Here is a 14066-nt window from a genome sequence, read left to right as displayed (position 1 = left end):
CCATCTGCCAGGGTGAATTCCTCCCTGCTGCAGGGGAAGCACTCTGTGGCTGCACAAAACTGTTGCTGTGGGGCGTTGCTTTGAGTTTCTCCTGTTACCTTTTTGTACAGAGAGAAGTGTTACACTTTACAGTTCTTTTGTTACAACCTCAAACATGAGCTGGAAGAATGCAAGAAGCTGCTGCAAGCAAAGGACAGAAACCTCCGGTATTTGAGGAGTAATTCTCTGTTGTCGTTTTTTTTCCTTCATTAACCAAAAACTGGCATGCGTTGTAAATTGGGCATATACATGTAGTCCATCTGCAGACCCTGGACACCTGGCATCAAACACGAGGCAGCAGTGGTAGTACTTGTTAGATATGCAGTCCAGATCTTCTCTGGACTGCAGGTTTCGGGGCTCCAGTGTGAGGCCATCACTCAGCGAGAGCACACCCCGGGGAACCTCCGATGACAGCCGTGCTGGATGGTTCACACATGACCCGGGAGCGTTTCTGCACGCAACACCCTGTCCCGTGACCCGCCGGCACCAGCCCTCACTTTGATCTGACGACTTGCTGTAAAATTGGAGAAGCCCGCCGCAATCGCACATGCCAGACACGCAGTCTGCCTTGAAACACAGGGCACGGACGTGGGCCGAACATGAGCATATTGAATTAGGAGCTGTCGAGCAAATCTCGGATGCGGTTGCATGGCTCTTAAATTACCAGACAGGGCCAGGTGAGCGACGATCAATCAAGGTTATGTATTTGATCCCGATGGAGCTCCGCAGGGAGTCCGCCGGCCCGACTGAAACCTTACCCATCAGATCATTTTCGCTCACATGTGAATAACAAGCAGCAGCGTAAATGAGCAGTGTTTACACAAAGCCAAGGCAGACGCATTCTTCAGAGACACGACTCAGACGTCTCGATGAGATAGGAGAAGTGAAGCGAGCCACATCTGTTAGATCACTTCAAATCAGTTAAGAGGCTCAGGGTGCTGTAGGAGATATCAGACACTGATAACCGTGACCGGAACCTCTAACCTGAAGGTAGTAGATCTCGACATGCTCATTATCCAACCTACCTACTTTCACTGACACAAAACCCCAGTAAACACCATCCCAGCACAGCTTTTATACGGCAAAATGCAGTTTGTGGCCCATACGCCATTTTTATTGTTGAATACGATTCATATTTTTAGCAACAAGATGCTGTCAGACACAGGATGTGTGTTTGCTATCAGAACACTGGCGTCTCTGTGCAGATCTGGAGATGCTGATGATATATCCAGATGTGGAGGGGGACCCCGGGCTGACCCTGTGCAAAGCCCACCATGCTCTGGGCACCCCAGTGGTGAGCTGCTGGACCCTGATGGGTTTATATACTGCAGCAACAAGTATGTAAAGGAATACAATAGCTTTACTCCAAAACAGTAACAGATTCACATTTATTGGTTCTGCAGTCATAGTTTACCTTTGTCCACCACTTCTAACATTCAATAAATTGCACATAAAATTCTACTGAATCAGCAGCTCTATAGAGCCGCTTAATTTGGGGTTAGGATTTGTAAGGATATGCATTAAATAAGAGCTACCATATCTAATTTTCCATTATCAAGGATTAGTTGTGTAGTAAATACATAACTAACAGTATGAGCACATAAGAATACAATTTGATGTACTTGTACTTGAGTATTTCCATTAAGTGTTAGATTACAAAATGTTACCTTTTTGTAGCCCTTTGTATTATATATTCTAATTATTAATACAATATTTAATCAACAGAGGATTTAGAGATTGAAGGTGTGTAACATTCAAGTGACATTGGATTAAATTAAATTATATTTTTATGTGTTAAATACAACAACAGAGAAAGCAAATAACATAAAAGTATGAATGATCAAAATGATAAAAGTATAATTTCACCACCTTCAGGCAATTATTTAATGAGCTCGCTTAATTACAGAAACTGACACAAAGAGAAAGTAACATGTAGAATTTTAAAGCAGATGAATACAAAAGCCCCGTTCTGTGTCAAGCTCAGACTGACGTGAGGCTGCTGTTCTGCCCGTTGACAGAACAGACCGGAGGAGGAAGGGATGAGGGTCTTTATCTGTTACAGCCCAGACTCCATCACATAAAATGGTCTCCATCTGTTCTGGCCATCAGGTCTGAGCCACTGCTGCTGTTTCGGCTGCAAAATAGTCCGGGTGCTGTTGACAACCTCCGAACAGACCCTGAACAAGAGAGGACCCCCCCTTCCCAGTCCCCCTGCCCCGTCCCCCTGCCCAAACCTCCTGCCGGGCCACCAGAAGGCCTCTGTTTTCATAGTGGCCATTACCCACATTGGGCCGGCCCCCTGAGCTAACATCCCTGCCATTAGATACACAAGTAAGCACGACTGCCAGTGCGCTCCATGACACTGGGTAAACATGTTGGCAAACTGGGGGAATGTGAAGTGAGGCAGTTCAAAAGAGTGTGTGTCTGCATGTGTGTGCGTGTGTGTGTCTGCCGCCTCACAGTAGATCATTCTTGTCAATGTTTAACGACTGTTGTCGAACAGAAAAACATGTAAGGATTAAAACTCCTGCAAAACATGGTGCCTGCCTCTGGATTCATTCTTTTTTGAGGAAGCTGTTAAGCCCTATGAGGAAAATTGTGATTATGAATATGGGCTAAACGTATACAATTTGATTGGTTGGTTGATTTCTTGGTTGAATACATCTGCTCTGGTGGACACACAGAGGGTTATCTGCTCTGACCCTGGGTCACCCGGCCTCTGAAGGCTGTGGCACTAAATCTCAATCTTGACAAGTTCACCCTCACCTTTTGGCAACGCCTCCAAATGGAAAACTGGAAGCACAACACGGGACAAGACTGGATTCTCCATCACTGAAAATCACATCACCAGCTGGAACACCACATGCATTAGTCTCTCATTATGTGAGGAGGGGAAACGTTCTGTTTTGAAACGCTTTCACCTTCATTGATTTGTTTTCAGATTCAACGAAAAACGTGGGGAAAAATACAAGACGTGTTCCACCATCCTGTGTTTATCCGCTGGTTCTGAAGTCCAAAATACATCGAAGAAAATCTTATAAAACACAACAGCAAATTAAAAAAGCTTGCCAACAAATAAGCAAACACAGCGGTATTAACTTCTCATGGAAAAATTAGGGGCCTGCTATTGACGAGGCTTGTTGCTGATCGGACAGATCCGTGTTTTTTAACAGAAAGAAAATTCTGGCAAAAGCAAATTTCACAAATTGTTGTTTTGCTGTTCCCCCCCAGGGATTTCAAATATATGTAATTATCATGTAACATATGTTATATGCACTTGAACCAAGAATCTTTTCCAAGTTCGAGACATAGGAAAGTCAAAAGGATAAAAAATAGAATGACGACCAAATAAAGTGATTTATGAAAGAAGGTGGATAACAAGACCACTGTATCACAAAAGTCCAACTTTTCTTTTATTGCTCGTTTCTGACTCTGAGCTTCTGTCCCACGTTGAATTTGTATCTTTGGGATCGTGAGTTTCTGACTAATGGACATTTAAAAACACACACAGCTCAGCTTTAGCAGTCGCCTGTGACAGCACATATCCATCACAGTTTAACATTGTCAGCCCGGGTTTATTATGCTCGCTCGGATCCTTTCAGGGATCAGACCTCTGCCCCCAGACAAACACTCTGTGGGTGCATGTACGTACTCATGTGGGCTCGTCAGCCTGCTGGGCCCTCGTGCTCCCTGGGGTGTCTGCTCATGAGAGGGCCTGTTATTCAGAGAACGTCCCGGGGCCCTCCCACCCTCCTGGAGTGTCTGTGCCTGTGGAGGAGCTGGGAAACCCCCCATCACAAGGGAGGACAATTTGTGGTTTGCAGCTGAGATGTTGCTGTTTAGGTAAATATTGTAGCGTGGGTGGAGAGGCTGGGACTTTTGTCAGCACAAGGAAAACAAAAGTGATAACAGTCATTGAGGGAAATGTTTGTTTTCTCCAAAGCAAACCCCCTCGGATTGACGAATGCTTTCTCTGCTAATCATGGGACCGCTCTCACACGGCTCAGCTCACATTCAGCACTTTCTCCTCGTTTACGTCATCGCCATATGGTCCACATTCACTGCAGCGTTGGGAAAGACACATGTACGGCATCATTATGTTAATACTGATGCTTCTGCTGTGGCACAAAGCAGACAGAAGGGATGAGTGCAGGGTGGAGGAAGGGGGGGCTGCTCACTGATTCCCGTACAGAAAATCTGTCACGTTCTCAGAAACAAGGACACATGCAAATGACTCAGCTGATGCAGATGAATACACTGTGATCTGTGTCTCGTTGCGTTAACAAGTGTTTATCCTGATCTCAGACCCTGTCGAGCATCATCTGTACAAAGGAAGGAGGTCATGTTAAAGCTGCAGCGTCATTCAGGGATGCTGAGGCCATCGGATAACTGCGACTGGTCAACTTAAACACAATGTGGATTAATCGAAGGGGACCTTTGAAAATAAACAAACCACAAACGTAAAGCACCGTATTGCTGTGATAATTGTTCTTCCCACAAGACACCAACTGTGATGTAGGTCGTTTAAGCGACCTCAGTCAAAAATGAGGACATTCACAAGAGATGATTCGTACATTGCCTCTGGATAATGCAGATCCTTCGAGGGTCTACAGTATATCTATATATATAACTGCAGATAATACCGTTAATTCCAGGGGGTGCACACACATCATGGTTTAGCCAAAAGCCTGCTTATGTATATTTAATTAACCCATTCAATTAATTTCACAGAAAACACGTTCACATTCAATCATTTAACTACATATTCTGAACAATTATGAATCAAAACATTGTAAGTTAATTAGACGCATAATTACTTGGGGAAATTGTGTAATTTTTTGTTTTGGGTTGATTGCGTTCTATACCATTGTGAAAACATAGAATTCTAGTTTGAAGACAAAAACTGAAAATGAATAAATAGCCAAAGTGGCTCCTTTATGAATTCAGCAATCTGTTGGGTTGTACATCAATATAAAATTGGTATATGTTGCCCTCTGCTGGCCACATTGGTCAATAACATGTTGAAAACGTATGAGCCAATGGGGGCGCTGCACTTTGCAGAAATATTTATTCCTTATTAAAATCTTAATAAATATCAAGGTTTACCAGTACACACTTTGACAAATAAAATATTTTACTTAAACAGTGTACTCTGATATTGGTGCATCCTATCTAATATATATAAATACAATATATGTCCTATACAGTAATGTGCATGAAAGAACGCAAAAGAACGCGTTCATTGAACACGTTCACTTTTATGAGAACGATGAACTGAACGCACCTCAATAACAAATAATGAATTTGAACGGTGAACACGTTCATATTTCAGCGTCCTCGCTTATAGACGACAGGAAACTTCTCTCTTTATGTGTAACTTTATTAAAGTACAGCGAACACGACACAGTACTTGTTCGTAACTCCGACACTCCTGTCATCCACTACTGTGTTCTTCACTCCCCTTCCTCATTCACCCTTGACATGCCAACTCATCAGCCAATGAGAGCCTGTCATGCCAGGTAACTCTCCAGCCATTGGTCTAGAACTGTCACTTGCCCCACCCCGACTGGTTCACTGACCCTCTGGAAATCCCAATACTTATTGACATGGTGTAGTTAGCTGAACATAAGTCATAACAAACACATAGCAGTCAAACAGAACATAAACCTAACTACCAGTCCGTTACAATATTATCTGAGGTCTAGCTAAAACGTTACGGAATGTCTTCCTTCTCCTGAGGAGAGACGCTGTCTAAATCGAATGCTTGCACAATGTAGTTGCTCAGTGCCCGTGAAATGTCCACGATGTAGCCTAACCTGAACCAAGTAACTCGACTTCGCACTACGTTACCCACGATTCATCGCACACACACGTGCACACCAAACAAGCAACGTATTCCAAGTGTTTTCTTCTCTGGCCAGTGTCTCGGCTCCGAGCCGTAGTCTGGAGCTCGGCTCACGGGTTATCTTGGCTCGCTGTCCAGACCGCTCCGTGAAGAAGGAGGAGGAGTGATGATTTGGGGAGCCTCGTCATCTGCTGGTGTTGGTCCACTGTGTTTAATCAAGTCCAAAGTCAACGCAGCCATCTACCAGGATATTTCAGAGCACTTCATTCTACCTTCCTCTGTAAAGGTTTATGGAGATGCTGATTTCATTTTCCAGCAGGACTTGGCACCGGCCCACACTGCCAAAAGTACCAATACCTGGTTTAATGACCATGGTATCACTGTGCTTGATTGGCCAGCAAACTCGCCGGACCTGAACACCATGGAGAATCTATGGGTTATTGTCATGAGGAAGATGAGAGACACCAGAATCAACCTGGGCTTCCATGACACCTCAGCAGTGCCACTGGCTGATCGCCTCCATGCCACCCTGCATTGATGCAGGGATTCATGCAAGAGGGGCCCGACCAAGTATTGTGTATATATATATATATATATATATATACATATATATATATATATATATATACATATATATATATATATATATATATAAATGTTTTATTTGTCTGGTGTAATATTCTAATTTTCTGAGATACTGAATTTGGGGTTTCCATTAGCTGTAAGCCATAATCGTCAAATTAAAAGAAATAAACGCTTGAAATATTTCAGTGTGTGTAATGAATCTATATAATGAATTTCACTTTTTGAATTCTAATATCGAAATGAATGAACTTTTCCATGATATTCTAATTTATTGAGATGCACCTGTATGTGCACCTGGTTCCTCCATAATATTCCCACACGCCACCTGTTATTCTTTATATATTCTTTTTAAAATGTTAAATGTTTATCACAATGAATTGAATGAGCAGTTCTTAATCACTTGTGAATTGCACATATTTTCAACCAAGTACTTCCTCACTGGTGTTTGTTTTGACTTTAATCATAGATAATATATTTTCTATTTCTTTCTGATTCGTACCCACAGACGCACACAGGGTCTGTTTTTCTTCACTATGTAAACTAACAAACACTATGCTCTGTATTTGTGGCAAAAGAGGCTCATTTTCAGCCCATTATAAATATCACCTGGCTCTTGTCAGAATATACACAAATGACTGTTTTATAGAAACCATTAAAACACATCCACTCTATTGTTCTTGGATATTGTTAAGCCACCAAGAGATAAATTTCTTCTGAGTAAATAAAAACTAAACATTTCTACTTTAACACATGTAGATAGCCTGTAAGTATACTCATCCTGTAGTACTGAATTCAAGCAACAGAATTTTGAATAAAGTCCCTCAAGTGCCCACTACAATAAAAGTTCTCATTCACTCCAACCTAAGAGCAGATTTGAGGATTTCCTTTATCGTCTAGGATTAAATTGATGAGGCCCTTTATAATTCTTACTACACATGAACCTGTAATCTACATTGTAACATCACATCTGTTTCTTAAGCACCAGCCAAACACTGAATAAAAACGGGAGGTCAGAGTATGTCAATATATTATTTAGTTGAACATTTAAAAAAAACAGAAATAAACAGTAATGACAGGCCATTTAAACAAGGTTCTTTATTTGACAATGAGACAAGTTAGCCAACAGCAGCTTTCCTGTTCATAGTCACGCCTAAAACTTCTGGAACTGCTTCTTGGCTCCAGCAGCCTTGGTCACTTTGAGGACGTTGAATCTCACGGTCTTGCTGAGTGGTCGGCACTCTCCGACGGTGACGTTGTCTCCGACTGAGACGTCTCTGCAGAAACGAAAAACAATCCAGACATTAACAGGCAGTTGAGGTTTATCTGTCCAGAGTCGAGCAGAATAAGATTTAGCTAAGCTGCATCAGTGTTTGCCAAAGGCAAGTATCATCAGAGCGTGAGCTTAGAAGACCATCGTGAGAAAACATCATTTGCAGCTAAATTGTATCATTGAACGAACTGACTACATTGATTTACTTCTGAGCTGCAGGAAATATAAACAGCTCTTCAAGGAGTAAGTCAACTTTACACCTTTCGATAAAGTTATACAAAATTAAGTCAGATAAAAATTTGGCTGAGGGAAATCATTACTATACCATTTCAATAACGATCTGTAATTGATCACATGTGAGAGGTGGCATACCTGAAGCAAGGTGACAGATGGACAGAGAGGTTCTTGTGCCTCTTCTCAAATCGGTTGTACTTGCGGATGTAATGCAGGTAGTCTCGTCTGATAACAATGGTCCTCTGCATCTTCATTTTGGTCACTACACCTTTGAAAAGAGGCATTAGAGTTGTGTTTAACAGCCTCCCCCAAGACAGATCAAACAAAAGTAGTAATGGGAAACGACTCATACCTCTATTATTAAAGGTTCAGTGTGTCATATTTACTGACATCTAGTGGTGAAGTTGCATGTTGCAGCTCAAAACCTCTCTTCACCCTTCAAAACATGAAGAGAAGCTGTGGTAGGTTGTCATAAACTCAAAAAGGTGTTTAGTTTGTCTAGTATGGGCTTCTGTAAAAAACAAGGCAGCCTCCGTAGAGAAGACAGACCCCTGTTGTAATTTTAGATTTAAATATAAAAAGGGCCCAGTCGAGAGTTAAGAAAACAACCATTTGTACAATTTAAATGAAACACTAGTGAAAACATCGCTATGGTTTATTTCATATTAAATTTCTGCCAATAGATACCCTTTCACTTAAATCTTACACACTGAACCTTTAGCTTCAGTATACTGTCACTAGAATACATCAGTGTTGCCATAAGGCGATATCGTCACAACCCAGAGGGCTTGGAAGACCATCGTGAGAAAACATCATTTGTAGGACAGTGATACAAATACCTATAATTAGCAGTTTATATTAAGTTAGCCAGCTGGTTCTGGCTTGGATTGCTTCACTGATCAAAAATCGTCAAAAAAATAACCACTTTTATATTCTCATACCAGACGATACTATAGCAAACCAAACCAGGACCATTAGGCCAGTGTTGAAGATTGTGATGAGTATTGAACTGACCAGAGAGGATACGACCACGGATGGAGACATTTCCAGTGAAGGGGCATTTCTTGTCAATGTAAGTGCCATCAATAGCCTAAAGAAAACAAAGAGAATTAGAATGATCACTCTGAATATTTCAAGAAATTAAAAATAAAGTCTTAACCAAGTGCATCAGTTTTGCCATAAGGCGATGTCGTCAACACCCAGAGGGCTTGGAAGACCATCGTGAGAAAACATCACTTGCAGCAAACATTAAACAACTTAACTGCAGTATAATGCTATGAGGAACGTTCTGGACAACGATGCGGTACCTCTCTTGGGGTCTTGAAGCCCAGTCCGACGCTCTTGTGGTAGCGAGGGAGCTTCTCCTTGGCCTCCTTGCCACCATCTGCGACCAGAACACGCTTCTTGTTCTGGAAGATGGTGGGCTGCTTCTGATAAGCTTTCTCGGTCTGCGGAGAAACACAAATCAAGGTTAGTCGGATCCAGAAACACCAAGGAAATCTCAACTCTTGCTCCCCGGCTCCTCATGCACAGAGCGGCTCGTTTCACAAACCATCGGCCTGCCTCGTTAACTCATTAAAAACTCACTTCCTCTTACGAAGGATTACATTTGCCGATTTGACACATTGTCAGGTAAACGACGAGTTAACAATCAGGCAAAAGTCGTTGCCACCAGAGTATAAAATACACAAAGCTGGAGTCAACTGGAAGGGTTAACAGGAGCGGGCTAGGCTAGTGAAGCTAACACCCCAAGCTAGCTCATCGTTACACGCGGGTATGCAGCTCGGCACCAACAAATATCGTCTATTCAAGCTTAAATGTGGTTAAAATTTACAGAAGGTCGTGTTTAAACACCTAAAAAATACATGTTCTTAAGATAGCCTGAGTTTTAACTTGATTAAAACGTGTTTATTTCGATTAAAAGCCAGCATGCCGCTTTCCCGGACCTACTTGTACATCCGCCATCTTTGCCTGCCGAGTTGTAAAGAGGCCTTTGCATGCGCGCGACGGGCGGAAGACCACGAGGCACGGGAAGTGACGTCAAACGGCGAGGATATAAAAATGATCCAGACAATTTATAAAATTGCTCCACAAACTTATTTAACTGGTCCACGTCAGATTTATATTAGATAAAAAAGTTTTTTAAATTATTTGTCTTTTATTTGTAAGTCTCCGAACTCCCTCGACTACACTGAGCAGATCTACAAAAAAACGGCGACAGGGAACTTCCCCGCCCTTGTTGTGGATGCAGCGCTGCGGACACACACGTCAATCCCATCAGCCTCGGTGGAGACTCGTAGATCTAACAAACAAACAAAAATAAAACGTTGTCACGTGACTGTACGGAAGCAGAGGGACGAACTCCAATACAAGATCTAAACAGACGACAAGATGGCATCTCATCCAGGAGGAGACGACCATGGTACGAGCCAACATCGGCAACGTTTTAACATTAAAAGTGACTGTGACAGCGTCGCCGATAGTTCGCTGCACGGAGACAATGTGGCGGCCGGTCGAGTTACTCGTGTTCTGTGGCCGTAGCTTGTTTGCTTGCTAGCGCTTACATCAGCTGAACTCAGGTTAGCTCGAGGTTAGCTAACACGACAACGCCGCGTTAGCTTGATTAGCCACAACAGTGAGTTAGCAGATATGTGTGAAGGAAAGTGAAACATAGACATCAACAGGCTTCTCGTCTGCTTAGGACATGTCGGCGTGTCTCGGGCTCGGCACATCGCGAACGTCATGGCCACGGTTCAGTCTAACTTGGGCCAATTAACAGAAGCTAATTCATTTAGCCAAGAAGCAGCACTGTGGGTATTTGCTGCGCATGTTTGCATACAGTTATATTGCATACAAACAAAAAGTAGCGCTATATATGAATGGTTAAATGGTGAACACGATTTCCTTATATTTATAATTATTGTTTTAACGTGGCTGATCATTAAGTGAACTCACAAACCACACTGATCATAAACATGCAGTTCTCTAATTCCTCACATTGATCATGTCTTGAAAGAAGGTAACATTTGGTGTTGATGATTTTGTATCGCTCCAGTTTGACATATGATGTTCGAAAGATACTTTTCCTAAGCTTTTTAATACCCGTTTTCATTTAGCTTATTTACAATGTTTAAAAGCGTTACTGTTCCATGATTTCTTCTATTTCCTTTATTCTGTATTTAGTTATTGATGGATACTTTTTCCTCTTTTGATTATGTCAAGGCAAGGGTTGTAACTTTTGTTCTTTCTCTCCTTAATTTGTTTCCTGTTGGTTGTTTCTTTTGTTACTGTTGTGTTCCATATCACTGTTGGAGTTTGCGCCCACTGTTGCGATGACACATCTCAACAGGTTTATTCTATAACTATAAATTAATATCTCTCTATCGCTGTTTAGTATGCAGTGATGTGACTGTGGTTGTATGACTTAACACTGACCTTTCGTTTTCACAGGAATTGCCAAAGATCGAACTCTGGAAGTGGGAACTGAATTGCTCAAGGAGTAAGTATATCCTGCACATCCTACCTTCTATTTACTAACCGAGGCAAAAGGTCAAATCATACATATGCGTGTGTATCTGTCTTCCCCTTATCTAGTTTCATTTACCAGCGGGTTCAGAGACAGAGAGACGGCCAGACTTCAGTGACCAGGGCACAGCTGGGTGGAGGAGAGCTGTGTGACCCCAGACACAAGAAGCTCGCCATGTGTCTGCAGCAGATCGGAGACGAGCTGGATGGAAATGTAGAGCTCAACAAGTAGGCTCCCTGTCTGTGCATCTGTTCAGGAATAAAATATTATGAATTGCAATGTTTTACCATTTACAACTGCATAATTAACCTGTCCTAATGGCTTAATGTTGTCTTTTCTAGTATGATAAATAGCTCTGCACTCAGTCCCACCAAAGAAATATTTCTGAAAGTTGCCATCGAGATCTTTTCGGATGGAAAATTCAACTGGGGCAGGGTGGTCGCACTCTTCTACTTTGCCTGTCGACTTGTCATGAAAGTAAGTGCGGTAGCTGAGTTGTGTCTCACTTTATTTATGAAAACAAAATAAATTGAGACGCATCTGTTATATGAAAACATGATTGAATAACAAAGCCTTTTCCCTTCACACCTGTGTCAGGCTGTTGTGAACCAAGTTCCAGATGTCATTAGAACCATCATCAGCTGGACCACGGATTACCTCCGTGAAAATGTGATCAACTGGATCAGGGAGCAAGGTGGCTGGGTAAGCAGCTCCAACTCATCATTGATTGGTATTTGATCTATTGCGCTTGATTCCTCATGAGACATTTGTTAATATTCATGGGTGTTAATAATCTTTTCTTTTTTCAGGAAGGTATTGGTTCCCACTTTGGCACTCCTACATGGCAGACGGTGGGAGTTTTCTTGGCTGGGGTTCTCGCCACTGCTCTGGTCCTTCGAAAGATGTGAGGTGTATATGGAGAGCAGACGGGAGAAAGACAGGGGGGACTACGACTTTGGGAAATGTGGACAGGAACAAAAACACAAAAGAACATTGGAATGACCACAGAAGGAAATGTTGGCAGAGCTGTACAGGAATAACCTGTTGGACACGGAGAACCATCTCTGCCGCCCTTTCATGTCTAAGGATGTCTTTGAGTTTGACTTAAAGCAGTCTCTTACCCATGATTCCTATGCCACTGAGGAAGTGAGCTCGGCATAATCACATGCACAAAATGTGGTGGGTGGAGAGTTTGTCAGACCTAAACAGGGAATGCGATTTTAGGTAATTTATTTTTTATTTGGTACATAGATGAAAAGTCACTGCATTCTGTGTCCTGACCGAACAGTTATATGGTCTGAAATTTTCTCAATAATCAAAGGATTTTCCTTTCTCCATTATTTTTCATGGTTTTATTTTTGTTCCGTTCAACTTGCTTTTCTGATAATCCAGCTCTCTCCATCCATCTCATTCCTCATAGTGTCTGTAGCTTCTGAGTCCTGCCAATCTTCTCATGTATTTTTGAGTGTTTACTGGTGTAAATCTGTAGTGATCTGCTGGCAATGAAAGTGTTAGATGGCGGTCGCATTCCAATCAAGACAATGAGATATTTTTGCAAACAACCATCAGATACCTCCCCCATTGATAATTGTTAATTATATATAGCAACACCAAATTGCAAAATATGTTATATAATCCCAACTATGCTTGATTTTTTTTCCCCCTCAAGATCAATGAATTTTCCTCAGATATTGGTGAATAATCCTGGATTCGCCCCGTTGTCTGGATCCTCGCTAAAATGTAATCAGTTCTTTCTTTGCCAATGTCTCACCCTTCCATCAGGTTCAGTGGAAACCTGTTCAATAGTTTTTGAATAATCCTGCAGACAGGAGTTAAAACATAACCTCCTTGGAGGAGGAGACAATTGGGTTGAAACAACCTTGAATAGTTTCCCCCATTTCTACCAGTGAAGGCACAGCCTAGCCTTATTTCAGTGAATAAGAAAAGTACCACAACAAAAGGGATATTACATTGTGACAATTCAATTCCTACTGTGTTACCTATTGTCTAAGGCCATTTCAACCAGTGTTGTGATGACTGTCTCCCAGTAAGATGAAATTCTATATCCATGCCTCATGAACGGATGTTTCATGAACTCAATGGAAGACGTTGCACTGCAGCCACAGAAAGCACTGGATCGCTCATAGATACTTACCTCACTTTATACATATTCAGAGTACTGTATTGTTATCTGAGTTCTTAGATCTCCAATCTTCTCGACATAGCAACAGGCTTTTTATACATTATTCTTGTTTGTCAGTGCCTTGGTGTTTTCTTTTTTTTCTAATCTCTGGAATCAATTTTGATAATCTCAAATTTTCACGTTTTTCTATCACGTTTGTAAACGCTGAAATTAGTTTAAAGTCTCCCTGATAATCTTTTTGCAGTGACGTATGTTACAATACTGAAAATAAATCTTTTAACTCTTACTGTCGATGATGATCAAGAGGCTCACAGCAGCACCACGAAAAAAAAATCTCACATTTATATACTTTAACGATGTCTGGGCATAAACATGAACTTACCTCGAGGAAGGATTTTAGAAGATCGGTCATTATTATTTATAT

The 14066-nt window shown here is 41.8% G+C and overlaps 2 protein-coding genes and 3 non-coding genes across 5 annotated transcripts; 1 reads left to right on the top strand and 4 right to left on the bottom strand.

The window, feature by feature from the left end:
* Nucleotides 1-7549: 7549 nt before the first annotated feature.
* rps11 (ribosomal protein S11) lies at nucleotides 7550-10080 on the bottom strand. The gene is made up of 5 exons (XM_053442562.1): nucleotides 9924-10080; nucleotides 9281-9421; nucleotides 8988-9063; nucleotides 8112-8241; nucleotides 7550-7743 (listed from the first exon to the last, which is right to left on the bottom strand). The coding sequence occupies exons 1-5, from the start codon at nucleotides 9936-9938 to the stop codon at nucleotides 7620-7622; spliced, it is 486 nt and encodes a 161-aa protein (XP_053298537.1). The 5' UTR covers nucleotides 9939-10080; the 3' UTR covers nucleotides 7550-7619.
* On the bottom strand, nucleotides 7824-7904 carry LOC128459334 (small nucleolar RNA SNORD35). The gene has a single exon (XR_008342128.1). It is a non-coding gene; the product is annotated as a small nucleolar RNA SNORD35 (small nucleolar RNA).
* LOC128459333 (small nucleolar RNA SNORD35) lies at nucleotides 8712-8794 on the bottom strand. Its single transcript, XR_008342127.1, has one exon. It is a non-coding gene; the product is annotated as a small nucleolar RNA SNORD35 (small nucleolar RNA).
* LOC128459352 (small nucleolar RNA SNORD35) lies at nucleotides 9132-9214 on the bottom strand. Its single transcript, XR_008342144.1, has one exon. It is a non-coding gene; the product is annotated as a small nucleolar RNA SNORD35 (small nucleolar RNA).
* Nucleotides 10081-10192: 112 nt separating the features above from the next.
* On the top strand, nucleotides 10193-13928 carry LOC128457986 (apoptosis regulator BAX). The gene is made up of 6 exons (XM_053442561.1): nucleotides 10193-10395; nucleotides 11424-11472; nucleotides 11568-11726; nucleotides 11841-11976; nucleotides 12097-12201; nucleotides 12309-13928. The coding sequence occupies exons 1-6, from the start codon at nucleotides 10365-10367 to the stop codon at nucleotides 12405-12407; spliced, it is 579 nt and encodes a 192-aa protein (XP_053298536.1). The 5' UTR covers nucleotides 10193-10364; the 3' UTR covers nucleotides 12408-13928.
* The last annotated feature ends 138 nt before the right edge of the window (nucleotides 13929-14066 follow it).

The sequence above is a fragment of the Pleuronectes platessa genome, chromosome 16, assembly GCF_947347685.1.
Source record: "Pleuronectes platessa chromosome 16, fPlePla1.1, whole genome shotgun sequence".
Classification (NCBI taxonomy): domain Eukaryota; kingdom Metazoa; phylum Chordata; class Actinopteri; order Pleuronectiformes; family Pleuronectidae; genus Pleuronectes; species Pleuronectes platessa.
The sequence above is the reverse complement of the archived record's forward strand: the minus strand, read 5'-3'. Positions and strand labels throughout refer to the sequence as shown.